The following is a 23651-nucleotide window of genomic DNA, read 5'->3' as shown; positions in this document are numbered from 1 at the left end:
AGGGCATGGAATGCATTCTCTACGTGATCTGAGATCTGAGTACTTGAGAGTTTCCATGTACATGAAGTCAGCAGAAGTCTCACGCTTAGTAGATGGGTAATTTATTGTTTGGAGGATCAGCATAAACCGATGACTGGCGCTGGGGAGATGCCCGGTGTTCCAACAGAATACAGACACCGATCGCCTTGATTTTGATCTCCGTCGTACCATCTTGGTATTTGTGTCTAGTGTAGCCATTCTGTTGGTGTAAGCCACCATCTAGATTGCACTACTTTGGAGCACACCTACCTTTGTAAGCCACTCCTCATACTGCAGCTTTCGCTTCTTTTCCCACCCGCGCTTGGCTTTTACTTTCTCGCCGTCATATGGCAGAACCTGGGGATCCAGGAAGAGAGTGAGATCGCGATTCACGTCAGTCATGCTCTCATAATCTTCGAACACCGCGTAGAAGTGGCCTAGCCCCGATGGCGTCAGTAAGCTGACTGTTGCAATCATGTTGGCAACAGAGCGCGCAGTGAATGCCCCCCGAGGGAAGCCGATAAGGACTATATCGTCTCCGTCAACATAGTTGGCGCAGATGAAGTTGTCTTCTCTGATATTCTGGATGCTGGTCGTCAGAAGTGGAAACTTTTGATTCATAACGGAAAGGGCGTACCTGAGCAAGTCCAGTCCCCAGAAGGCCACCGGTGAACTTGTCTAGATAACCTGCATAACTATGCGAACTCCCGACGCCTGGAATAATACATGATGATCTGGTGGGTGCCGTCATGGCAGGTTCTTCGGAGGACTCGTGAGATTCGCGTGACGTTGGATTGAGGCCCAGCCCTATGTTTACTGCATGAGACTATCAAATCTAAATGGATTGAACGGCTCTTCTGGCTTACCCTTTCTTTCCCCGTGAGTCTATTCATTTTCCATCGGGGCAAATGATGAGCCGCTTGTGTGCTCCGTGTGTTGTCTGAGCCATTTTGGACGGGATTTACGGCTTTCTGACCGCGAGGCTTGATGAATGAGGATTCCTGGCGCAGTGAGGATTTGCCTCTCCATCGAGCTGGTTTTATGTTTGGTGGCTCAGTGTTTCAGGGATGCGTTATGGCCAGGAACGATTCAGCTTTCTGATGCCACATCACTAGTTAGGGTTGGTGGCTGCCTTCATGCAGGCAGCCGCATAACACACTACATCAGATGTAGGCATTTTGAGAAGTTGCGGTTTGGTTGAAGTCCCTTCCAAACAGCGTCATTTCACAAAAGTTATCCTCCCCGCTAAATGGATCTCTAAATAACCCCCGCCCCCTTACCGTCATCACATGGAAGGCGATAGTACCCACATTACGGTACAGAAACGTCCGTTGCTCGGAAACATGCACGCGAAATACGCAATAAACTGTCGATTGTGTTCATATGGCGATCAAATTTGAACACACAGTCTGCTATATCATGCTGCATCCGAAGGGCGGGCTCTTGGCTTCGTATCCTTGTGGTCGTTCGTGAGCGGGTGCCGACTCAATCCAGCGCGTCAATCTTGCAATACACGCTTCATTGGAGTAAATCAGAAACATTGCAGCCACTGCTGCCCTTCGTGAGTTAGTGCTTATGTTGCTCCCTTGCTGTGCCTCAGAAATGCTCTGCCTGCCAAACCCTGTAATTGTCCAGAGCTGAATGCGAAACCAGACCTGGACCATTGGAACAGAGAGGTCCACGGGGGCCAGTTGAGTTGAAACTTACGGCAATTCGCACTGCTCGTCATGTTGGATGCATCTTGGACGTGCACGACTATCATTATTGATTGTCCCCGTTGCGCTTGCTGTTGCCTATTCTTTATCTATCCATCATTTGTGTTATTTTGTCTTACTTTATATCATCTAGATAATTCAATGATATGTGAGCCAGAGATTGAAGAACACAGAACTCTGGAAGAGTCTTGCTTTCCGGGCGGATACTTCTAGCTAACCGGGTGGGTAGTAGATGTATGACGATAGGGATAATGAAAATAACGACGACGACGACGATAATAATAGGGACAGAGAGAGGGACAGGAATAGCGACGAAAATAATAAAAGTGAATTGAGATCAAATTAACTCTCAGACCTAGTATAGGTAGTTATCCGCCCGGATAGCAAGACTCTTCTGGAATTGGGTCCACCAAGAGCTCATAGCTTTGGCCCAGGAGGAGCAACACCTGGCGCCAGCTCTATGTTTTTAAGAGCACGACTACTACGAGAACCTTCCATGAGCTGGTTGACAGGCGTGCTGTCATCGTCTAGAGACCTCCATTTCCACGCCTTCACCGCCGGTCTGTCCAAACCCACTCCTTCAATAATGTCCACCACCCAGTTGCCAATTGTGGGCAGATATTTGAAGGCATGGCCGCTTCCAGCTGTGGCAACCATGAGGCCCTTCTTCTGGGACACTCGATCGATAATGAAATGGTTGTCAAATGAGTCAGTATACCAACACAAACGCGTTGCTAGGATGTCGATGCCTGATAACTCTGGAAGAAATTCGTTGATGAATCTTCGTATGACTTCGAGTGCCTGGGTAGGGATTTGACGAATTGTTTCATCTTCGGTCCATCGAGTAACTGGCATGCTGCGCTCTATGCCATCTGGTTGCATTCTCGGGTTGGTGTACTTAGTGCCGCGGTACCCAATTTTCAGTACACCATTCTCATCCACGGGGAAGCCGTACAGTCCGCCTTCTGCACCATCACCAATCTTGTATGACCAGGCTGGGAAGCGTGTAGGGGCAAAACGTCCACGAAGATGTTCTGGGACGCTCAACATGACGACAGACCCTGCAGTTGTCTCCGCAAGCCCATCTAGAGAAGGAACCAAGGTTGGAGTCCATCCGCCACTCGCAATGATCGTTAGGGCAGCTTTATGTGACTTTCCATCCGTGGTGCGCACACCGATGATATCGGACCCCTGACCTTCCATCAAGGAATCCACCTTTCCAGCCGTTGGATCGAGAACAAGTCGAACACCAAGACGTTTTGCCTTATGCAAAGCAAAACGACAGGCTCTATCGGCCAAAGTAATACCGCCAGTGGTGTCCAGCACTCCCAGAAGGTTCTTGGAGAATGGGTGCATCATTGGAAGAAAGCCCCTTCTCGTTGCAGATTCCAAGTCCTGTGGACTGTCGTTGACGAGTTGAGTATCTCCATGACCGGCCCTCTCCATGCTATCAATTGTCGCTTTGTCGGAGTCCGGCAAACTGTCGCCGTCGGTACACGAGAGATCGCCATTGTTGATCCAGAGGTCGTCCGTAGCGCTCATTCCCGGAGGCACAGCTTCTCCTCCTTGTCGAAGCTCTTCAGCCCATGAGTTCCAATATTGAATTGCCTCAAAACTCAGGTTTTGGTAGATAGTCTGAGAGCCATAAGCGGAACGAATGATCTTGTTGATATCTAGAGTACAGGTTAACCAAGAAGAACGATCAAACGTATCCTCGCATATCTCACCTGCAGATGCAGCATCGCAGCCTTCGAAATAGGAATAATGAGTTTTTTCATACGGCTGTTTATCCAAGAGAGTGATGTTGGTGTATCCGCGCCCCGCTAGGTGGATAGAGGTACTGAGCCCAAAGATGCCAGCACCGACCACGACAACATGGTCGTCTTTGGCCAAAGGAGCGGTTTCAACAGCCATAGTGTTCCTGTAGATCAGAACGAAAATCACGACATGGAAACGTCCATGAAAATCTTTGCAGGACATGAGCGTTTGTTATGAACTCGACCATCAGTCTTGATATCCGAGGGGATCATACCTATGACAATATCATCTGATTAATTGAACTTAGTCCGGTACCCACAGCGTCGAAGCGAAGCGGCAATATGTGGTGTTTTTGCCGATGCTTCCCCTACTGAACCTGCCACAAGTGACTCTTCTTGCAGTACTTGACCCGACTACTGCTCTTGAAGTGGGCACACTGGTCGTGACCGGTCGGGGGTCAGGACTGCCGCGCAACGTTCACGTATCGGAAATTGCGCCGGGAAGAACCGATGCACAAGACTAAGATCGCGGAATTCTATTGGTCGATGAAAACCAAACTGTCGTCCGAGTGCTCCATCATGATGCAGTATCTCCAATCCAAGCGTCATATTGCAACGAATCGGAAGCCGAGCTCGGGTACACCCGATAGCTACTTCGACTCTCCTCCAAGTGCCACCGGCCCGTCGGAAACATGTAACGAGATGTAGCAAACCTTCTACCTTTAGAGAGCGAGGATCAGCGTCACCCCGCGCTGTTCTGCGGGGCTAACATTCATCACAAGCGTTGCGATAGCGTCCGTCTTATCTCAATATTGACGGGGATGCCATCTTCTCTGACACAGGTTTCTTGGCGAGATATCATAATGCTTAATTCTACAACTGTCAGGCTGCTGATCATACCATGCATCAGGATATTTGTTTAAAGTCCGGCAATTACCTGTGCAAAAGACTCACCTTCTTCGCTCCTTGGAGTTGACCTCGCCACACCACATCTAGAAACAACAAGTTATCAGACCTCTTGGACATTCATAAATCACAGCAGGGCATTATTGAGCAACTGTGTTACAGATGGCTTCTACTGAGGAACATGATGATCCCGCGTGGCCGCCCGGTACCGTGCGACTGGAAGGTAAATCATCATCTTTCTTGTCGGTTCTAGACGTCCAGACAACAGACTAAAGCGTTTCCTCTAGAGGAAAGTGGCTCTATGGAGATCATTCCACAGCCGCTACCATCACGAGACCCTAACGACCCTCTGGTAAGTCGCCGCAGCTGAGTTCCACCTTACATTAGTTCAATCCCTGTTGACCCCTTTATGACTTACCAAAATATCAGAATTGGCCCAGACCCTTGAAATTTTGGAATTTTGGCCTGGCCGCCTTCTACACCTTGATGGTGTTTGCACTGTATGCTTGACATTCCCGGCTTTGACACGCTGCCGGCCCGCCACTAACAAGACCTCAGTATCGACGCGGCCACTCCGACTTGGGCTCCTATGCATGAGCAATTGGGCTTCAGCTACGACACTCTCAACACCAGCTATGCTGTAGGTTGTGGTGCTCTTGCCATAGGAGCTGTCATCTTGAATCCGTTCGCATTGAAGTATGGCCGGCGACCAGTCTACATCCTCAGCACAGCCATTCAGTTCGGTGTAACGATCTGGTCTGCACACCAGCAAACGGTGGCAGATTTGATGATGGTCAACATAATAAGCTGCTTCGTGGGCGCCCTCGCTGAAGTGGTTGTGCAAATGACCGTGGCCGACGTATTCTTCGTCAACCAGCGGGGCACCATGAATGCTTTGTTCTTTTGGTCAACTCGAATAGGGGCCTCACTCACGCCCTTGGCGGCTGGCTATGTGACAACGTCTCAAGGTTGGCGCTGGGTATGGTGGTGGATTGCCATCTTCTTTGGTTTGCTTTTGCTGGCCATGGTGTTTGGCTACGAGGAGACGAAGTTCATCTTGCCTCCAATTAGTGGCATTAGCCATTCTGATGGGGGTAGAGGAAAAGTCGACGAGAACCCCAAAAGTCCTGACTTACATAGAAATTCTCCATCGAACAGGAGGACCAGCCTCAAGCCGAACGGCCAATCCATTGGCAACGAGATTCAACGTAAGAGCTACAGGCAGCGCCTGTCACTCACGACTTCATCACCCGGCTCATTTCGCACCTTTTCCCGTCATTGCTATCAACCATTTCAAATCTTGTTCTCGGTACCGGGCGTTTTGTACATGTCTCTCGTCTATGGTGCGATGATGATCTCATCCAACATTCTAGTCACAACAATGTCGAATTGGATGACGCGGGCACCATACAACTTCGATCCTGACCAAATAGGTTTGATGAGTCTGGCTCCCTTCACAGGGTCGACCCTGGGAACCTTACTTTGTGGTCCGCTCAGCGATTGGTGGATTCTGTTCGCTTCCAAACGCAATAAGGGAATCTATGAGCCAGAAATGCGACTCTGGGTTATGGCAGCATTTGCACCATTCGCGCCGATTGGCATTATATTGTTTGGTGTCGGGCTCAGTAACGGCTGGTCTTGGCCCGCCCTCGCTGTGAGCTATGCCATGTGCAGTTTCGGAACAGCTCCAGCAGGGACCATATCCTTGACGTACATAACAGATGCCTACACAGAAGTAAGCAAATTTCTTTCCTGCACGATGAGTGAAAACAACTGCTGACACACCCTACTTGCTAGATTGTTGGCGATGCTATGGTCGGAGTTACCTTCGTTCGGAACATATGCTCCTTCATCATCATCTTCGCTTTACCTCAGTGGATCGCTTTTTCAGGAGTTCAGACTGTGTACGTCACAATTGGCGTCTTAATCACTGCCATTCTGTTCGGAAGTGGGCTATTTATCGTCTTTGGGAAGAAGTGGAGGTTTCGCTTTCGCTTGATGTACCGTCACTTCGCCCGGAGACAGTTTGAGCCTCGAGCGCTGTGATATCCATGAATCTGTTTGGCATCATACCGAGACGTGTCGGCAAACTCAATGCGATGGGGACAGGTTCCTTTGAGGAGATATGAACCCAAATAAATGAGATCCACGGACACGATTGACCTTCAACTTTCGCCTACTAATTGCTACAAAGCGGAGGGATTCCACGTGGTTTCAATTCCTTATTTGCCCGCCTGGCGAAGTCAAAGTGCCGCGGTGGCCAGTGCTTAATAAATGCATGAACTCAGCTAAGAGCCGGATAAGCTAGCCGCCTATACGTGATCACAGCTAAGGCGCGGCGGTGTCGGATGAACATTAGTTCTCGAAATTAAGGTTATCTGACACTTTAATTGAGTATTTGCCGACTGCCATAACGAGCGTTGGCGTGACGTCCGGCCAATAGCAGCAGGACGAACCCCTGGAACTACTCTGATAAGCTTTGGCCCGTCAACTTCAGAATCAAAAGAGGGAGGTAGAATGCAACTGAATATGCACCAATCCTGACCTGCGGACTTTCAGTCCATCTCGGCTCAGTCGGGATCTTCAGATACGAGAACTCTACTGCTAGTAATAGGGGCTTGTGCATTGGAAATGCGCTCACTCTCTTCTTGACGGGGCATCTGGTCCCGGAATGGTGGTCAATAGGAGTGAACTATATGTATTGAAGGTCTTTCCGAGCTGCATGTAACAGTTGCATCTTCTGACCAGACTCTCGGGTCCAAACAACATCAGATTGTCGCGCACAAACACCATGGCGAGAACTTCTTGGCTGCTGCTCCTAAGCTCCCTCCTCACAAGGATTGCTTCAGGGGCTGAACTGAAGAAAACGTACATTGTCACGATGCGCGACACACAGGCAAGCGGCCTCCTCCGCAGGTCTCTCATTGACACTTCTTTACAATCTGTCTCTGCCGACCCTGCTGCGGTCCTTTACACCTATGAACACACCATCAATGGGTATGCAGCCAAAATCACCGATGATCAAGCCAATGCATTGAGGGCACAACCAGATGTTCTCTCCGTCAGACCGGACAAGGTCTACCACCTCCACACCAGTCGTACTCCTGCGTTTCTAGGACTGCTTGACTCTGAGGCTTTGCTTGGTCGCAGCCCCGGCGTCGAAACGGGCATGTACCTCGACGCGCGTGACGACGTGAACGGTACAAGCGCCGAGTCAAACTTGGTCGTCGGCATCTTTGACACTGGAGTCTGGCCCGAAAACCCAAGCTACAAGGACGATGGCATGCCTCCCGTCCCTTCCCACTGGAAGGGCGAATGCGAGACTGGCCCAGACTTCCCGGCCACGAGCTGCAACAAGAAGCTTGTGGGCGCCAGGGCCTTCTACAAGGGATACGTTGCCGCTGTCACCAACGGAACTGGAGCTTTCAACTGGACTGGAGAGTCTCAGTCTCCCAGGGATGAAGACGGTCACGGAACCCACACTTCGACTACCTCTGCCGGCAATGAAGTCCCTAACGCCAGCTTGTTTGGACAAGCCTCTGGTACAGCTCGTGGCATGGCCAAGGATGCACGCATCGCTATGTACAAGGTTTGCTGGAAGGAGGGTTGCTTCGATTCCGATATTCTCTCGGCCTTCGACCAAGCGATCGCGGATGGAGTGAACGTCATGTCTTTGTCGCTGGGCCCCGATCAGCCAACCTTCAATGAGGAGGAGGGTATCGTGGTTGGCAGCTATGCAGCTATGAAGAAGGGCATCTTTGTTGCTGTGTCGGCTGGAAACAGCGGCCCAGGACCTGGGACCGTCACGAACCTTGCCCCATGGGTTTTGAACGTCGCCGCCAGCACGTTGGACCGTGATTTTCCTGCCCACATCACACTCGGCAACGGCAAGAACTACACCGGCTTTTCTCTTTACAGCAACGGATCAGTGACAGACATCAAGCCGTTAGCCGACGGAGAGGTGCTTCCTCTGATTCACGGTAGTCAAGCGGGCAAAGGAAATGCCACAACAGCGTCACTCTGCCTGGCGGGCAGTCTTGATCCTGCCAAGGTGGCCGGCAAGGCAGTTGTCTGCGTCAGGGGCCAGAACGGAAGGACAGAGAAGGGCGGCGTCGTCAAGTCTGCTGGAGGTCGTGCGATGGTACTTGTCAACTCCGAAACCGATGGCGATGGTACCATTGCTGATGCCCATATTCTTCCTGCTCTGCACCTTGGCTATTCAGACGGATCTGAAGTTGAAGCCTACGCAAAGACGGGCAATGGGACGGCAGTGATCGACTTTGAAGGTACTAGATTGGGTGTTCCGGCTCCTCTCATGGCATCTTTCAGCTCTAGAGGCCCTAACGTTGTGGTTCCCGGTCTTCTCAAGCCGGATATCACTGGCCCAGGCGTCTCTATCCTGGCTGGGTGGTCTGGCACCGGTCCGACCGGACTTGACATTGACACAAGAAAGATTGACTGGAACTTGATTTCCGGTACAAGTATGAGTTGCCCGCATTTGTCTGGGATTGCTACTTTCATTCTTGCCCGGCGCCCTGAATGGAGCCCTGCAGCCATCCGGTCGGCCATCATGACTACTGCATACACCACGACGAAGGGCACCCAGTCTCCTCTTTTAGACTCTGCCAACGATAAGGCGGCCTCTGTATTCGATTACGGAAACGGCCACGTTGACCCTGTCGCAGCTCTGAACCCGGGCCTCATATACGACATTTCTCCGGATGACTACCTTAACTTTCTCTGCGCGGTCAACAGCACATCTGCCTTTACCAACGGCATCACAAGAAGCAACTTTACCTGCGCCTCCAACCAAACATACAGCGTCTACGACCTTAATTATCCTTCTTTCTCTGCCCTTTACGATAGTTCTACAAACGGGTCCTACACTGCCACGTTCAAGCGCACCGTTACCAACGTCGGAGGTGCTGGTACTTACAAGGTTGACGTCTCTCTCACTGACCCCGCACTGGTCAAGGTTGCTGTCACCCCTGAGACTCTCACTTTCAGCGATGCGGGCGAGAAACAGAGCTTCGTCGTCTCCGCCACCTTGGGTTCATCACCCGGTGCCGATGCTAAGTCTCAAGGAAGGCTTGTCTGGTCTGACGGGACACATGTGGTCGGGAGTTCGATGGCTTTCATTTGGGGGTAGTTGTACTTAGTGTCATGCTGAGTCAAGGACATTACCACGAGCTCGTGCTAGATTTAGTGTAGTCTGAACGCTGTAAGGCGCCAATTCAACGACCTGTGCCAAGTTAATAATCCCTGACATGGCGGCGAGATAAGGAAGATAGCACCAATCATGGCTCCAAATCCCTTATCAATGCATTGTGTACACTCCGTTGCGTTGACAGCGTCCGCCCCCAAGTTTGACCCGGAAGGAAAATTTTCCGCTAGCCCAAAAACCCCCTAAACCCCCCTAAACTTCACACTTAGATAACTCTATGCGTACGTAATGCGTGTAAATGAAATATATATCAATCGATAGCCCTCAATTAGGTGATTATAATGATATCTTTTTTATCTACGCGCACTGCGTACGCATAGAGTTATCTAAGCGTGAAGTTTAGGGGGTTTTAGGGGGTTTTTAGGCTAGCGGACACTAAACGCAACGCTGAAAAGAAAAAACGAAACCCCTTGTACGTAGTGTTCACAGTGTCCTCCTTAAAAACCCCTTAAAATTAGCCTTAACTTCACACTTAGATAACTCTATGCGGACGCAATGCGCGAGAATAAAAAAGATATCATTATAATCACCTAATCGAGGGCTATCGATTGATATATATTTCATTTACACGCATTACGTACGCATAGAGGTATCAGTGTACGAAGTTTAGGGCGTTTTGGTGGTTTTTTGGTAAAAAGCCCCTTTTTTTGCCTTTTTCGGGCTAAAAACTGCGGGGTGGACGCTGTCAACGCAACGGAGTGTATGACAGCGAATTGAGTCTCCCATTGCTGCAAAATATCTTCCTCCTCCAAAACCTCAGCGACCAACAGTCCTTCAGCCAGGATCCAGCTTTGGAAAGGTTGAACCCCAAACAAAAAAGCAAGTCCAGGCCATTTAAGGGCTAAATGACTCTGACTATGGCGTACTCAGCTTACGCAGCTTTTTTACTGGCCCCTCAGGCTAACCATTGCGCCAGATGAGCGATCGCCAAAGACGCCCGGCGCGTCCTCCGCGTCGAACACGCACCAGAGCCCAAGGAGCTTGCATCGGCTGTAAAGAAAGGAAACCGAAGGTAAACTCGATCAGGGATACTCTGCACCAGCATTTTCATCTGGATTTCCAGTGACTCAGATCACTAGTGCGATGACCAAGTCCCATCCTGCGCCAATTGCAGTCGTCTGGCCATTGGTAAGTCAAGTCCCCTGGAACGCCGATTTTTAGTGCATGCGCATGCTCAACAGCCGCTAGCATGTCTCGTGGAAGATTCCTCCACCAAGCGGCACCTCCCACGGAATTACGTTGAGACTTTAGAAGAGCGCATTCAGCTTCTGGAAGGCATGCTGCAGCAGCAAGGTCAATCGTCTTCTGTGTCTGGGTTACCTTCCTCATCTGTCATCTCTGAGCAGTCTACGGATACTCCGAGCGGTAATCAGGGTGACCAGGATGATGCTGCTGATCTTGTTTCCAAGGCAGGCATCTTGAGTCTACATGCTTCCGGTGCCGAACCACAATACCTCGGTTCGTCGTCGATGTTTTCGTTCTCCCGGATAATTCACGCCTGCGTACGTCAGGTCGCACAGAGCAACCCTAATGACCATTTCGACTTACATACGGGTGAGATGAACTCGTCAGTATCACCGTGCCGGCTACCACGATATGAAGTGGGACTGCTATTGAGCAATGCTTATTTTGATAACGTTCATTTGCAATACCCATTCCTGCATGAACCTACTTTTAGGCAGTGGGAGAGAAATGCGGCGGGACTAGAGTCAAAGTCTCCAACTCCAAGCGAGTTGTTTTTCGTCAACATGGTGAGTGATGTGGGATCAAGTCATTGAATTGGCCTCTTCCCGTAGGTTTTACCACTAAGACTAGGCAGGTTTATGCTATTGGCGCGTTGTTGAAGTCGAATCCCAAATTGCTCTCACAGGTCAGTCACCGATTCAAATGCGCCAACATGGATCGCATAAATCTAAATATAATGCTGTTTTAGCAACTCTATGCCTCAGCGCTGTTGCACTTGGAAAGTGTTCTCTCACAGAAAACCCTTGAATCCATTCAGGCTTTGCTATGCTGTGCACTATTCTCTATCAGGTCTGCTACTGGCCCGTCAGTGTGGTCAGTTCACCAACAAACCTAGCCGATCATAAACCATGAGGCATGACTAAGATACCCTCAACAGGAATCTTTCAGGACTTGCTCTTCGCCAGTGCATTGAACTTGGCTATCACCGCAACGTCAAGAGGTTCCATCTTCGGACCAACCTTCTGCGTTTAGAGTTGCGAAAGCGAGCCTTCTGGTGCGCATATCAGATGGACTGCGCTGCCTCCGTAAATCTTGGCCTCCCTCTCACTCTTCCAATCCAAGAGGTGGATGCCGAGGTGAGATCCAATAGATCTATGTGATACGTGTACTTTCTCACTGACCTGACAGCTTCCTCTTGATATTGACGATTCCGCGATAAGCGAAACAGAAATCCAAGGCACGCCGCGAACATCACCAAGTGGACCTTCCACCACCGTCTCGCATGCGCTCCACCAATTTGACATCAGATGCATCTGGGCGCGCATCTATGCTGTTTTCTACTCCAATATCTCCATCGAAAACTCAGATAAAGATAAGCACCAAGCCCAAGTGCAGATGTTTCGCAGAGAACTCGATGATTGGATGGCACGTACACCTCCAGAGCCGCGTCGAGCAGCTGTTCCACTTACTGTGTTCTCCAACATGGAAGACTACAAGTTGACCTACTACGAAACTATTCTCTTCCTATATCGCGGCCAGCTTACTGCTAAAAAGAATCAGGAAGACGATGTCTTTCTGGAGTGTGCTCAAGCAGCTGCAAGTATCTGCCAAGGCTGCAAACGCCTGTACATTGGCAAACCGATCAATTACACGTGGTCAACGCTACACCTTCTCTTTTTGGCAGGTTTGACCTACATGCACTGCCTTTGGACCTCTTCGGCCGTTCGAAGATCAATCAGAGTCGACAACGTTAGCACCATCTTCACGACTTGTACAATGCTCTTGGCTGTCATGGCGGAACGATGGGAGGCTGCGGCACCATACCGAAACCTGTTCGAAGCGTTGTCTGCTAGAACCATGGCAATGGTGGTAGATCGGAATCAGGTTGACAGACCGGAGTTTCAGCCGTCTTCGTTGACCTCCAACGGCCCGAATATGGAAGACATGGCAAATTGGGCGTCCCAAATTGCGGATGTCAATATGCCTGATGCATATGGGAGCCTTCTAAGTGGCATCATGGGCGACTTCAGCACAGAAGAGGAAGCAACCGAGTTTTATGACAGTCTTTGGAACTTCTGAAAGGAGTCTAGTCCCTTCAAGCCCTCTGCTTAGGTCCCAGAGTCGCTCTTTGGAACATCTACATCACAGAAGCGCAACATTGAGCCAACAGATGCTAGTTCTACTCGCCGCCTTTCTTTCGGCGATGACAACACTGCATGGAAGTAACTCGTGAGATTTGAGAAAATACAAGAATGAAGTTATGACTAGACGAGTTGCGGATCCGGATGGTAAATACCTAGTTTTGATGAGATTTCGCAACAATATTTGATCCAAATTCAAGAACCACTCTCGCGCGGGTTTGCATGCGAACTATTTTCAGTGTCTTCCAGGTTCACTGACATCATGCATGTACCCAGGTGAGGTCGGTACGGTTCCTGAGGTGCCTCGTAAATAGGCTTCAGGCGACCCACTATGCTCTATCTGTAATTCCTTAGTGCGATCTCGGGGCGCTGAGTGGTCCGGCCAAGCCTTGGCTTACGACTCAGGGGCTTTAAAACCGAAAGAAGCCCAGCCCAACGCGGGGTGTACACCTCGCAGGGGGGTCTACAGACTTCCTAGGGGGCTGTGGCCGTGCAAGCGCCACACACTTATGCAAAAAAATGCAAGTTACACAGTGAAATTCAAAAAAGCTCTCTAAGTGCCCTAAAGTTTATACGAGGGGAAAATGGATTGATGATTGCGCATATGCTCAGCATATGCGCGCCCTTAGGGCCCCTAAGGCAGGGCCCCTAAGGCAAGGCCCCTAAGGCAGGGCCCCTAAGGCAGGGCCCCTAAGGCAGGGCCCCTAAGGCAGGGCCCCTAAGGCAGGGCCCCTAAGGCAGGGCCCCTAAGGCAGGGCCCCTAAGGCAGGGCCCCTAAGGCAGGGCCCCTAAGGTAGGGCTTATGCTGAGCATATGCTAGGTATAACCTCTAAAGCTTAGAGGGTAGGGCCCCTAAAGCTCCTAAAGCCTAGGGGGCATATACTGAGCATATACCTTAGAAAGTTTACGTACCTTAAAGTATAGAGGGCTACGTTAAGGCTAGAGTATATACTAAGCATATGCTAGACTTCGTACTGTGTGGGCCTTTTATGTATGCATAATAGAGGGCCGAAGTTCCCCCGCGCCCCCCTCGGAAGTCTGTAGACCCCTGGGCGAGCAGCACTCCGCCCAAGGCGGACGAGGTGCTTTTTCTTCCACAACTCCACAATTGTTGATCTGGTTAAAGAAATGTCGAATCCTACAGAATTGAGTGCATCGAGTAGCGCAGATCCGCCTACCAAGCTGGAGCTCGACTTAATACCCCATCAGCTGGAGATGAAGGATCCCGCAGACAATTGGACCGGGGTCTCATCAAGTAAAGAAAGGCGGAAGATACAAAATCGCCTTAACCAGAGGGCGCGTCGTTAGTGATCCCAAGGCTCTACGTAGATCGTCAACTTTGGTCGCTGACACTTTCCTTGTGCGCATAGGAAGAAGAAAATTGAAAGAGTTATGTAACAACTTAGAAAGTGGCGAAGGGGAGGGTGAGTCTTCAAGCTCACTCGATGGAGATGGAGGCTATGTGCTTCTTCCGTGTCCGAATAGGAGGGCCGAGATGATCATTCTCGCAAGAAGTGCCCAGACAAACTACTCGCTGGGAACCCCGCAACCAACCCAGCTCTATGCTCTTGTTGGCCTGAACCTACTGAATGCCTTGGCTAGAAACGCCCGGGTATTGGGGTTCATCCCTCAATCTCTCTGCGAAGATCATTTCATTTCACCCTTCAACTTGGAGGGACCCAAGCTTCCTTGCGGGCCGCGGCAAGCATCACTGTGGCCTCCATTCCTTCGACCCACGGAAGCCCAGTATCAAATCACTCACCACCCGTTTCTGGACTTGTTCCCAATTCCCTCGCTAAGGGAAAGTGCGATACGGGCTGAAGATCTTGGCTTCTTCGACGAGGACGAGTTCTGTGCTGATGTCTTTGGCGTTGGCCACAAGTCTAATGATGGAGATGAGCGACCTCGACTCTTGGTCTGGGGCGAGTCTTGGGACCCTCGGGGATGGGAGGCAAATGAAGCCTTCTTCAGAAAATGGGCATGGCTCATCCGCGGATGCCCTGAGATACTAGAAGGAACAAATTACTGGCGACAGAGGAGAGGAGAAAAGAAGTTGAATTTCGGACGGCTTGGGAGCTGACACGGTATGGTGATGAAATGAGATGTACGATGGGTTTTAGGTTAACTATGTACATAGAAGTGATAGACTTGTCCTAGTCTGCATTCGATGGTAAACAGAAAGCGGACCATCAACTGCATCACTTTCCCAAGCATACTTGGCCTTTAGAAGGGCACAGCCGTGCCGTGCCAGAAAATATCACCCACAGCGTAGCGATCGGTGAAAGGCTTGACGTCTTCGTGGACGCAGGTCTTCTCAACGGGAACTCCTTCAAATCTCGCGGCGATCCAAGCAGCGATATCAGCCCTGGCAGCCTCCAAAACCTGACCGTGTCCCATATCCGGATACACGCGAGCATGTACTGGACTCTCAGGGAAGGTGGTGCATGTCTGGTTGAAGTCGTCCAATGTCAGGTTGGCCGGAGTGATTGTGTCTGTCGAGCCCTGGATAACAAGCATGGGAGCCGCAATAGCATGAGGCCCCTGACCGTTGTATCGGACGGCCCAGTCGTTTGTTGCGGGATGCGTGAGCCAACTAGTGTTCTTGTAAAGCTGATCAGGCGTAAAGCCACCGACAATGGCAAACCCTGTCTGGAAGCATGACTTATCCAGAGCTCCGAGTCTTTGCAGAGGAATCTCGCCGAGATAGTCCTCTACCTTGATCTGGTCTGGGTAGAGCCTTGAGAGAGACTGAAGGAAGTAGACGGAGAAGGGGTCCCGAGCGGCTTGGCCCTGAGCTCGTTCAAGCGTTGCTGGGATCAGCTTCTGAGGACGCAGGGCAGGGGCTGCCGCAACGGAACCGACGAACTCTCCGGCAGCCAAAAGGGCCTCTTGGTCAGGCATGGCCAAACGCTCGTTGGTTCGCCAAGCAGTCATTCCGCCTTCACTGTGGCCGTAAACCATCCACTTCTGGCTGAGAACATCTCCAAGACCCTTCCTCGCAGCAATGAGAGCATAGGCAACATCGGCAGCATGGAGGAATCCAGACTCGTACATAAATCCTTGGTGGATGTCTGACCCCTGACCTGCATAGTCCGGAGCAACAACAGCATATCCCGACTCGGCGAGAATGAATGGAGCCTTCCAGTCGTAGTAAAGACCCTTGTTGTTAGTGGGAGCGCAGAGTCTGCTGCGGCCTGCTGTTCCGTGCGTCCAGACAATGGTTCGCAGCTTGTTCTCCTCCGGCGTTCCCTGGGGTTTGGCAAACGGGTTGGTGAATGGTAAGAGAACCCAAGCCGAGGCCGGAATGGGCTTCCGATCGATATCTTCGGTCATGTACAGAACGCGCGAGAGCGACAGACTGGCCGGGAGTGTCCAATTGGAGGCCAGCTGAGCTGCAGGGACATTCTCCCAGCGGAGAATATCTCCAGGTTTGGCTCCCGTGACGTTCGCAGGTGTCGAATAGAAAGGATCAGAGACAATGTCGCCGACCCAAAGTGCTGCTTCTGCTTCGTAGGTCGTCTGGATGGCAGTCTGGCATTCCGCGTTGCAGCTGGCCTGGCACTCGCTGTCGCATATAGGATCGAGGGCCATGGCAGCACCAGCAAGGGCCGCCGATAGTGTGAACAGCAGATGCATGATGATAAGAACAACGAATGAATGAGATGGTTATCCGAATCTCAGATATGATGCTGAAGCGAGGATCGATGCTCATTATATACCTGTTGTACGAAAGGACTAACAGGGTCTTTTAGGGGGGCCACAGTCTGCATGTCGCCCGTGACGGGTGTGAACCACGATCTGGTTCTCTATGGATCCAGAATTATTGGACGAAAACAGTCAGTTGAACTCTAATTTGACTGCTTGTTTGCAACCCATATGTTTGTTGTGCTATTGATTATCAAGAAAGGGGTGATGGGTGGGTAGCGTCCTCGGGGCGCATGTACCTTCCCAATCTGGTATAACTACCCGCCGATGGTTGTAGTTGAGGATCACTGCTGCGGGACCCTCGCGCATAGACTCTGTCATTTACTCAGATCTACTGCCAGGTGAAGATGGACATGTAGAATCAGCTAACCGTAAGGATAACATTCGGAACCCTTCCGACGTGTTCCGGAACTCTTCAAGGCAGACGGCGTTCCAGCTGAACAATCGATGCTCTGTGGTGATGCGGATGTCCTGCCAGCAAGTATTGGAATTTTTTTGCGTACCTTGCGTCCGGAAGCTCTGGGGCGTATCCCACCGGCATTGAAGCAAAGTGCAGTTCCCAGCGCACGTGATATTGATTAATCAAAAACAGCTTTCATATGCCCCGGCGGTTCCTACTTAACAAAAGATGAGATGCCATTCGGTATTCCGTCACTCATTCCGAATATCCAATTCGTGGCTTACTTGGCCAAGTTCATGATAGACATCTTTTCCAGGAGATATTTGTTCGGGGTGGTATCCGCACCATCTTTTGTCGTGCTCAGGGCGACCTTCTCCCACTCATCGCACAGCCTGAGTTGTTCGTAGCACTTCTGTCTGACCACGGCCAACGCATCGAGGCCCAAGGGTACCCGAATAGGGAATGGCTTCCCCGCAGCCATACCTTCGCTTTTGACTACATCCCAAACAGCCGAAGGGAGCTTCTCGACGGTAGAAGGAATGCTTTCCGACATTTCCGGTGAGGAGAACTTTCCCATTATCTCCCCAAACAAGCCTTGATAGTCAGAGATGCTAGGTGCTCCTCCGAGACCCTCATCAGCCGCGGTCCTCGTCTGCCCGATGCCGGTCACGAAGGCTCCAGGCTCGAAAACAACGACCCGCAGTCCCAAGTGGGCAGTTTCTCTTTGGAGATTCTCGGCAAAAACTTCGACAATCAGCCATCTCGTGTACATTGATCAGGAACAATCTCTATGACTTACTAGAGAGGCCAGCTTTGGTGATACCATAATGGGTAAAGAACGGGAAGGTTTGCCAGCCCATTGCAGAGCCAATGAAGGCGAATGTACCGGCCTTCCTCTCTCTGAAATGAGGAAGCACGGCCTGCACAAGCCTAATTGCACCAATAAGGTTGGTATCAAGCATCTTCTGGGTGAACGCGTCGCTGAGTAGAGTATCGGAGTCAACTTCACGTCACAATAAGGTCAAATAGGTACTTACTCTGCCTCTTCAATCGTCTGAGGAACTGAGATACCGGCGTTATTGACAACGAAATCGATGTGACCGAAGACCTGGATGGCCTTTTCGATCCGTTCTTTCACAACAGCTAGTGATGCAGTAGCATCCAGATCCAAAGGGAAAATGCTGCTCGACTTCTTGTCTGCGAGTCTGACGCTTGCGCTGCGCCCAGTTGCTATCACCCGGTCGCCACGTGCGGCGAACTGCTCCATCATGGCAGCCCCCATGCCCGAGGTTGTCCCGGTGATCAGCCAAACCTTTGAGTCTGTCATATTGTTGTAGTTTTGATAGGTATTATTTCCGGTTGGCTGGCTGATGCGGTGCCGTCTAGTTATCCGTTCTAGGGCTCGGACGTTAAAGTTCTGATGCTGGGTTGTAATGGAATTGTATCAGTGAAGCAGAACAAGATGGCAATACATATATACACCCTGTGATTTATAATTCGGCACTTGGCACGGACCGAACCACCGATCTCAGCCGGTGGGATTGAGCTCGTCTGGGGCCGATTGGGGGTGGCCAAGGATCGCAGACCATTTTCGAACACTTCTTACAAATCTTACAGACATTTCCAAAAGGCGGTGAGAATATTAACGCGTTATCACTCTTAAGGGTCTAAAACGAGATAGACGATTGCTCTGCCTCGGTGAGAAGGGCGAAACAACTTGTCTTTTGCAACTTTTGCAACTTAATTGTGGGACTCCTGGTCTGTGGGGATGAATGTACACGAGCAGACGAGTACCATAAAATTCATTAGGTAGGTTAGGAGTTTGGTGACCGCGAATGTTTTGAACGTCTTTTATTCTTTGTCTCAATCGTTTTAAGCACTTGTAAATGGCAGGCGAGCTATGACATAGACAGGTTCTTGTACAGAATTGAAGACTGCTTCCTTCGGACCTCAGGCACGACCATATCAAACATGAACAGATACTAGATAGTATTTCTAGCTAAGGGGTGTAGACTTTATGTATCTTAGCCAAAGCCTCTGAGGCTTTTTTACACGAAAATGCCCCTAGACCTTACCAGCTCAACAAATCTGAGCACATCGTCAAGGAAAATCTCAGGCTGCTCTAGAGCTGCAAAGTGCCCGCCCTAATCAAGATTTAGACCTATACACTAGCGTGACGTCATGTCTCTCTTACCTTTTCCTGTCTACTGTATTGGATTAAATTGGGATACACCTGATGTGCCCATGCCTTTGGCATGAGAACACACTCGAAGGGATATGCCGCATACCCGAACGGCTTTATCGTGGACTTGCTGATTGAAAGCGAGTCACCGGATGCTAGCACTGGTGCCAGGTGGCGATACGGATAAAGACTCCGTGGAAATGTTTCCGTCAACCAGTATAGTGTGGTGAGCTCGAGAATGGTTTGGATGCTTAGTCGGTGCAGGGGATCGGTCCAGTGGACGTATTTCTCACCAATCCTTCATGGCAATAATCAGCGGATGCTTCAGGTAGATGGGCTTAAAGCCGCATAAAAATGACTGACCAAGCTAGTAACGCAATTGGGCTCGACGCAATGCAGTGACCTATGGTTGCTGGTCTGAAACCGTGCTCGAAAACGTATGCAGAACCACTGAAAGCGAAGTTCTTCCCTCGTTCCATCTGCTCCTGTTCTTCCGAGGTTGGACTCTGGACAGTCGACAAATCGTCCCCAGGTTCGGGGCCTAAGAAGTTGACTATGTGTGCATTAGTCCATGCCCATCTCGGTACTTCTTGGTTTTGTCTGCTTACGATGATACGCCTTGCATTCCTCGAATCTTGCGGACATCTGTCCAGCCAGATTGCTACCAACGTCGCCTCCCTGTGCGACGTACCCAGTACCAAAACCAAGCTCCATCATAAGTTGGTGCATCAGTCGCGGCGCTTGATCCAGAGTGAGTTCATTTTCCAGGTTGCCACTTGACGAAAGTCCGTAACCTGGTATCGAGGGCACGATAATGTGATAAGGAAGAGTTTCAGGAGTGAATCTTTGCGTGAGTAGTCGCAGCATTGGTCTGAATTCAAGGAACGACCCAGGCCAACCGTGCATGAAGATAATCGGAACCGCATCATGCTTTTTTGAAAAGAGACCTACGAAGTGTATGGACACTGTACCATGGTCAGGGTCTTCGATGGGTATTCTGAAGTTGGGAAAAAGATTGACGTCGTTTTCGAATTGATGGAAGTTGAATTCGAGCCATTCATCTCTAGCCTCGATCATCCATCGGCGACTGAGGCCAAATTCAAGATCTTCTTGCCTGTTGTACCATGTTTCCGGGGCTATGGGACAAAGTCGAAGAAGCGTTGTAAGGGTTTCGATTTGCAAATTGGAGATTTGGAAGTTGAACACTTCAGGCCTCTTGATGGCAAATGCCGGGACAACTCCAAACCCTGTATGCGACATGTCCGTTTGTGTCGAATGCTCCTGGAACGACAACCTGGTGTTCTTTGACCTGGCTCTATCATATCAGACTGTGCGCAATTGGCAGTTTATCACTAGTTTGTGCCGTTTACTACCCCAGTTCGGCTACTATGCAGCGCTGCTTCATCGTGCGGTGGGTTTTCTCCGGTGGCTTACTTCCTCAGATCCATGCACCGGAGTCCTTCCAGCGGCCCGTGATGCATGTTTCGGTCTATCGAAGGAGCTGCCCGCGCCGGCAGTTGCTCCGCACTTGTCGGAGAAATCCTTGGTCTAGATGTCGGTTGGCTGCCGATCGAGGTTTTGGCTGAATCAGAACTTACGCAAGCTCATGATCTGCAAGCTTTGTCAGCGGGGACGGGCTTCTGAGTATGAGCGTAGCAAGTAGCCGGGGAAGATGCCTATTTCGGTATCGCATTCGGCGGAGCCCAGCGGCCGGACTCCGGTCTTTACGGCGGCTGCATAGGGCGTAGAATACGACTCGACTTACAAGCGTATCAAATGAATCACTGTAGAGATTTTAGATAAAACGCCCAGTTAGTTCATTGAGAACAGGAGATTTAGAGCCCAGCCAGATTTACAACACGACTATTTCCTCTGCATCGCAACATTTGAACTCTTTGCCTGACACCTTACGGCCCCGAAAGGTTTACCAACATGAACTCTCGACCAACGTGGTGGGAGGAGCTGAGGGTTGACATACCCTTTGCTGACCAGCCGGCCGTCTATATTCTCACTCTGGCCGTGTTGGTGTTTTTTGCGCGCGCCTTTGGTGACCAGAAGAGCAACCTGCCAGAGCTTAACCCTAAGAAGGCATTTGAATTCACCAACAGACGTCGAGTTTCCGAATTTTTCCCACGAAGTGCTGCACTGCTGGCTGAGGGAAGATCTCGTTTCGGCAACAAACTTTATAAGGCGTACTGCGACTGGGGAGAGGTTATCGTACTGTCGCCTCAGCACATCGAAGAGCTTCGAAGTGATGCGCGACTGTCATTCCTTGTCCCAGCAAATGATGTATATGATATCTTCTCAATGATGCCCGTCACTGATACGGTAGCTCACATAGACTCACAGGATACTCATGGGTATATCCCTGGCTTCGACGCTTTCTCGCTGGATGATAAGTTGGCCAAAATCGTCACGAAGTACTTGACCAAGGCTCTAAGTGGGTGGTTCAGGACTCGACAAATCACAATTTTGCAAGACTACTAACTAAAGTTGTCGTTACTTACAGCCAAGCTCACGGCCCCAATTTCTCAAGAAGCAACGTTTGCGATGCGGGCAGTGTTGACAGACTCCCCAGGTACGATTGTCCTCCAATTCTGTAGCAGAAGCCAGCTAACCTTGTCAGAATGGCACGTTATGAGCCCCAAGGAAGACCTTGTTCGTGTTGTGTCGCAGATGTCTACAAGGATCTTCATGGGCGAGGAGCTCTGTAGGAATGAGGAATGGACAAAAGCATCCGGTGACTACACCATCACTGCCTTCAAAGCTACTGATAAAGTCAGAGCTTGGCCCCGCCTCCTCAGGCCCATCGTTCACTGGGCCATGCCAGTTTGCCAGGATCTTCGGCAGCAGCTGGTCAAGGCCAATAATGCCCTCGAGCCTCACATCAAGAAGCGAAATGCCATAAAAGCTGCTGCTCTGGCCAAAGGACAACCGAGCCCATTCGATGATCTGGTCGAGTGGTGGGAAACAGAGTACGGCCCATCCAATGAGCATGCCAGGCACCAGGTAAGCATCTCAGCTTAAAGAAGAATAGCAGACTAGCAGACAACTAACCCTGAGTCCAAGCTCACACTAACCGTTGTTGCAATCCACACGACCTCTGATCTTCTTCAACAAACGATGATTGACATTGCCATGAACCCCGAAATCTTGGCCCCCCTCCGAGAAGAGGTCATCACTGTCTTGGGATCTCAAGGATTGAAGAAGACGGCGTTGTACAACCTGAAGTTGATGGACAGTGTCATCAAGGAGTCTCAACGTATGAAGCCGGCGCTACTGGGTAGGTCTCCGAGTGAACATGGAACTGTCTTTAAACGAAAGTTGCTAATGGATTTTCATCAAGGACTGTGGAGTCGACAGGCACTTGCTGATGTCGAGCTTTCGGACGGCTTCGTGATCAAGAAGGGCCAGAGGGTCCTTGGAGAAGGGACTCACATGTGGAATTCCGAGTATTGGAAGGATGCCGACAAGTTCGATGGCTATCGGTTCTTGAGGCTGCGAGAGGCGGCGGAGGGTGAAAGGGACGAAGACAGCAAGACGGCACATCTCGTGAGCACAAGTTCAAGACATCTTGGATTCGGGCATGGTATTCACGCCTGTCCTGGTCGCTTCTTTGCCGCCAACGAGATCAAGATCGCCTTGTGCCATATCCTACTCAAGTACGACTGGAAGCTTCCCGACGGCTTCCAGCCAAAGGCCACTACCTTCGGCATGTCAATCATTCCCGATCCAGCCACCAAGTTTCTCATCAGGCGACGGAAGGAGGAACTCGATCTGGACTCGCTTGAGTGTTAGATGATGCTCTTCAGGTTATTTACCGGCATGAAGCTTTTCGTCTCTTCTACATAGTTTCCCTTTTTGGGCTCTCCTTTTCTCAGGGCCGTGTCTTGTTTCGCGCACTTTTCCACTGAACTTCGATTAGAAAGTAGATCAGGAGTCTTAGTACAACAAAACCCCGCTCACTCTCGATACAGGTAGAGAATTCACAGGTGTATTGATAGACCAATTGAGCGATGGACGCTATCTGATGCTGATGACGGATACTGCTGCAGGTACGCGGAACTCCCGCACCTGTCAAGAATCGAATTCCATTCTCAACGCCAAAAGCCACCAATCGTAGAGTGCGAACTAGTAACTGACCCAGGTACCAGGTGCTTCGCTATTATGGGTGTGATTGGGTGGGCTGGACCGAGTCGTCAAATAACGTTAGGCGGATGAGACCTCGCCATGAGGTAGAAAGAAGAGCAGAATTACGTGATGTTCGCTGGAGGTCATTGGCGCTTAAACCATGATTGCGCGGGCACGGCATGTGATGGCGGGTTTCTTCCTTGAGTGCAACCTTCTGCCCAAGTATCACAATCAAGGAAACAAGGTTGATGAGCGATTTCTCCAGATGCCAAACCCCACATGACATG

The 23651-nt window shown here is 50.5% G+C and overlaps 10 protein-coding genes across 10 annotated transcripts; 5 read left to right on the top strand and 5 right to left on the bottom strand.

The window, feature by feature from the left end:
• Window positions 1–85: 85 nt before the first annotated feature.
• On the bottom strand, window positions 86–639 carry CGCS363_v003896 (uncharacterized protein; the record flags this gene model as incomplete). Its single annotated transcript, XM_036635745.1, has 2 exons — window positions 86–238; window positions 289–639. 2 exons carry the CDS (start codon window positions 637–639, stop codon window positions 86–88), a joined length of 504 nt encoding a protein of 167 aa, XP_036500463.1.
• A 1511-nt stretch (window positions 640–2150) lies between these two features.
• Window positions 2151–3647, bottom strand: fap2-3 (L-saccharopine oxidase; the record flags this gene model as incomplete). Its single annotated transcript, XM_036635744.1, has 2 exons — window positions 2151–3406; window positions 3461–3647. 2 exons carry the CDS (start codon window positions 3645–3647, stop codon window positions 2151–2153), a joined length of 1443 nt encoding a protein of 480 aa, XP_036500462.1.
• A 911-nt stretch (window positions 3648–4558) lies between these two features.
• On the top strand, window positions 4559–6442 carry CGCS363_v003894 (putative MFS-type transporter; the record flags this gene model as incomplete). Its single annotated transcript, XM_036635743.1, has 6 exons — window positions 4559–4619; window positions 4684–4748; window positions 4826–4896; window positions 4955–5604; window positions 5830–6131; window positions 6194–6442. The coding sequence occupies 6 exons, from the start codon at window positions 4559–4561 to the stop codon at window positions 6440–6442; spliced, it is 1398 nt and encodes a 465-aa protein (XP_036500461.1).
• A 745-nt stretch (window positions 6443–7187) lies between these two features.
• On the top strand, window positions 7188–9545 carry CGCS363_v003893 (Subtilisin-like protease SBT1.7; the record flags this gene model as incomplete). Its single annotated transcript, XM_036635742.1, has 1 exon — window positions 7188–9545. One exon carries the CDS (start codon window positions 7188–7190, stop codon window positions 9543–9545), a length of 2358 nt encoding a protein of 785 aa, XP_036500468.1.
• Window positions 9546–12287: 2742 nt separating this feature from the next.
• Window positions 12288–12884, top strand: CGCS363_v003892 (putative transcriptional regulatory protein; the record flags this gene model as incomplete). The annotated part of the gene is made up of 1 exon (XM_036635741.1): window positions 12288–12884. The coding sequence occupies one exon, from the start codon at window positions 12288–12290 to the stop codon at window positions 12882–12884; it is 597 nt and encodes a 198-aa protein (XP_036500467.1).
• A 1557-nt stretch (window positions 12885–14441) lies between these two features.
• On the top strand, window positions 14442–15026 carry CGCS363_v003891 (uncharacterized protein; the record flags this gene model as incomplete). Its single annotated transcript, XM_036635740.1, has 1 exon — window positions 14442–15026. The coding sequence occupies one exon, from the start codon at window positions 14442–14444 to the stop codon at window positions 15024–15026; it is 585 nt and encodes a 194-aa protein (XP_036500466.1).
• Window positions 15027–15169: 143 nt separating this feature from the next.
• On the bottom strand, window positions 15170–16582 carry CGCS363_v003890 (uncharacterized protein; the record flags this gene model as incomplete). The annotated part of the gene is made up of 1 exon (XM_036635739.1): window positions 15170–16582. One exon carries the CDS (start codon window positions 16580–16582, stop codon window positions 15170–15172), a length of 1413 nt encoding a protein of 470 aa, XP_036500465.1.
• A 749-nt stretch (window positions 16583–17331) lies between these two features.
• On the bottom strand, window positions 17332–18378 carry CGCS363_v003889 (Oxidoreductase BOA17; the record flags this gene model as incomplete). The annotated part of the gene is made up of 3 exons (XM_036635738.1): window positions 17332–17795; window positions 17851–18032; window positions 18089–18378. 3 exons carry the CDS (start codon window positions 18376–18378, stop codon window positions 17332–17334), a joined length of 936 nt encoding a protein of 311 aa, XP_036499430.1.
• A 721-nt stretch (window positions 18379–19099) lies between these two features.
• On the bottom strand, window positions 19100–20493 carry epoA-0 (putative epoxide hydrolase; the record flags this gene model as incomplete). The annotated part of the gene is made up of 4 exons (XM_036635737.1): window positions 19100–19195; window positions 19246–19531; window positions 19597–19786; window positions 19842–20493. The coding sequence occupies 4 exons, from the start codon at window positions 20491–20493 to the stop codon at window positions 19100–19102; spliced, it is 1224 nt and encodes a 407-aa protein (XP_036499431.1).
• Window positions 20494–21165: 672 nt separating this feature from the next.
• Window positions 21166–23031, top strand: eqxH-2 (Cytochrome P450 monooxygenase eqxH; the record flags this gene model as incomplete). Its single annotated transcript, XM_036635736.1, has 6 exons — window positions 21166–21522; window positions 21583–21673; window positions 21743–21811; window positions 21860–22242; window positions 22303–22516; window positions 22580–23031. The coding sequence occupies 6 exons, from the start codon at window positions 21166–21168 to the stop codon at window positions 23029–23031; spliced, it is 1566 nt and encodes a 521-aa protein (XP_036499868.1).
• Between the last annotated feature and the right edge of the window lie 620 nt (window positions 23032–23651).

Source organism: Colletotrichum siamense (genome assembly GCF_013390195.1).
Source record: "Colletotrichum siamense strain Cg363 chromosome Unknown KSG_Cg363_contig02, whole genome shotgun sequence".
Taxonomy (NCBI): domain Eukaryota; kingdom Fungi; phylum Ascomycota; class Sordariomycetes; order Glomerellales; family Glomerellaceae; genus Colletotrichum; species Colletotrichum siamense.
This window is presented reverse-complemented; position numbering and strand designations above follow the sequence as displayed.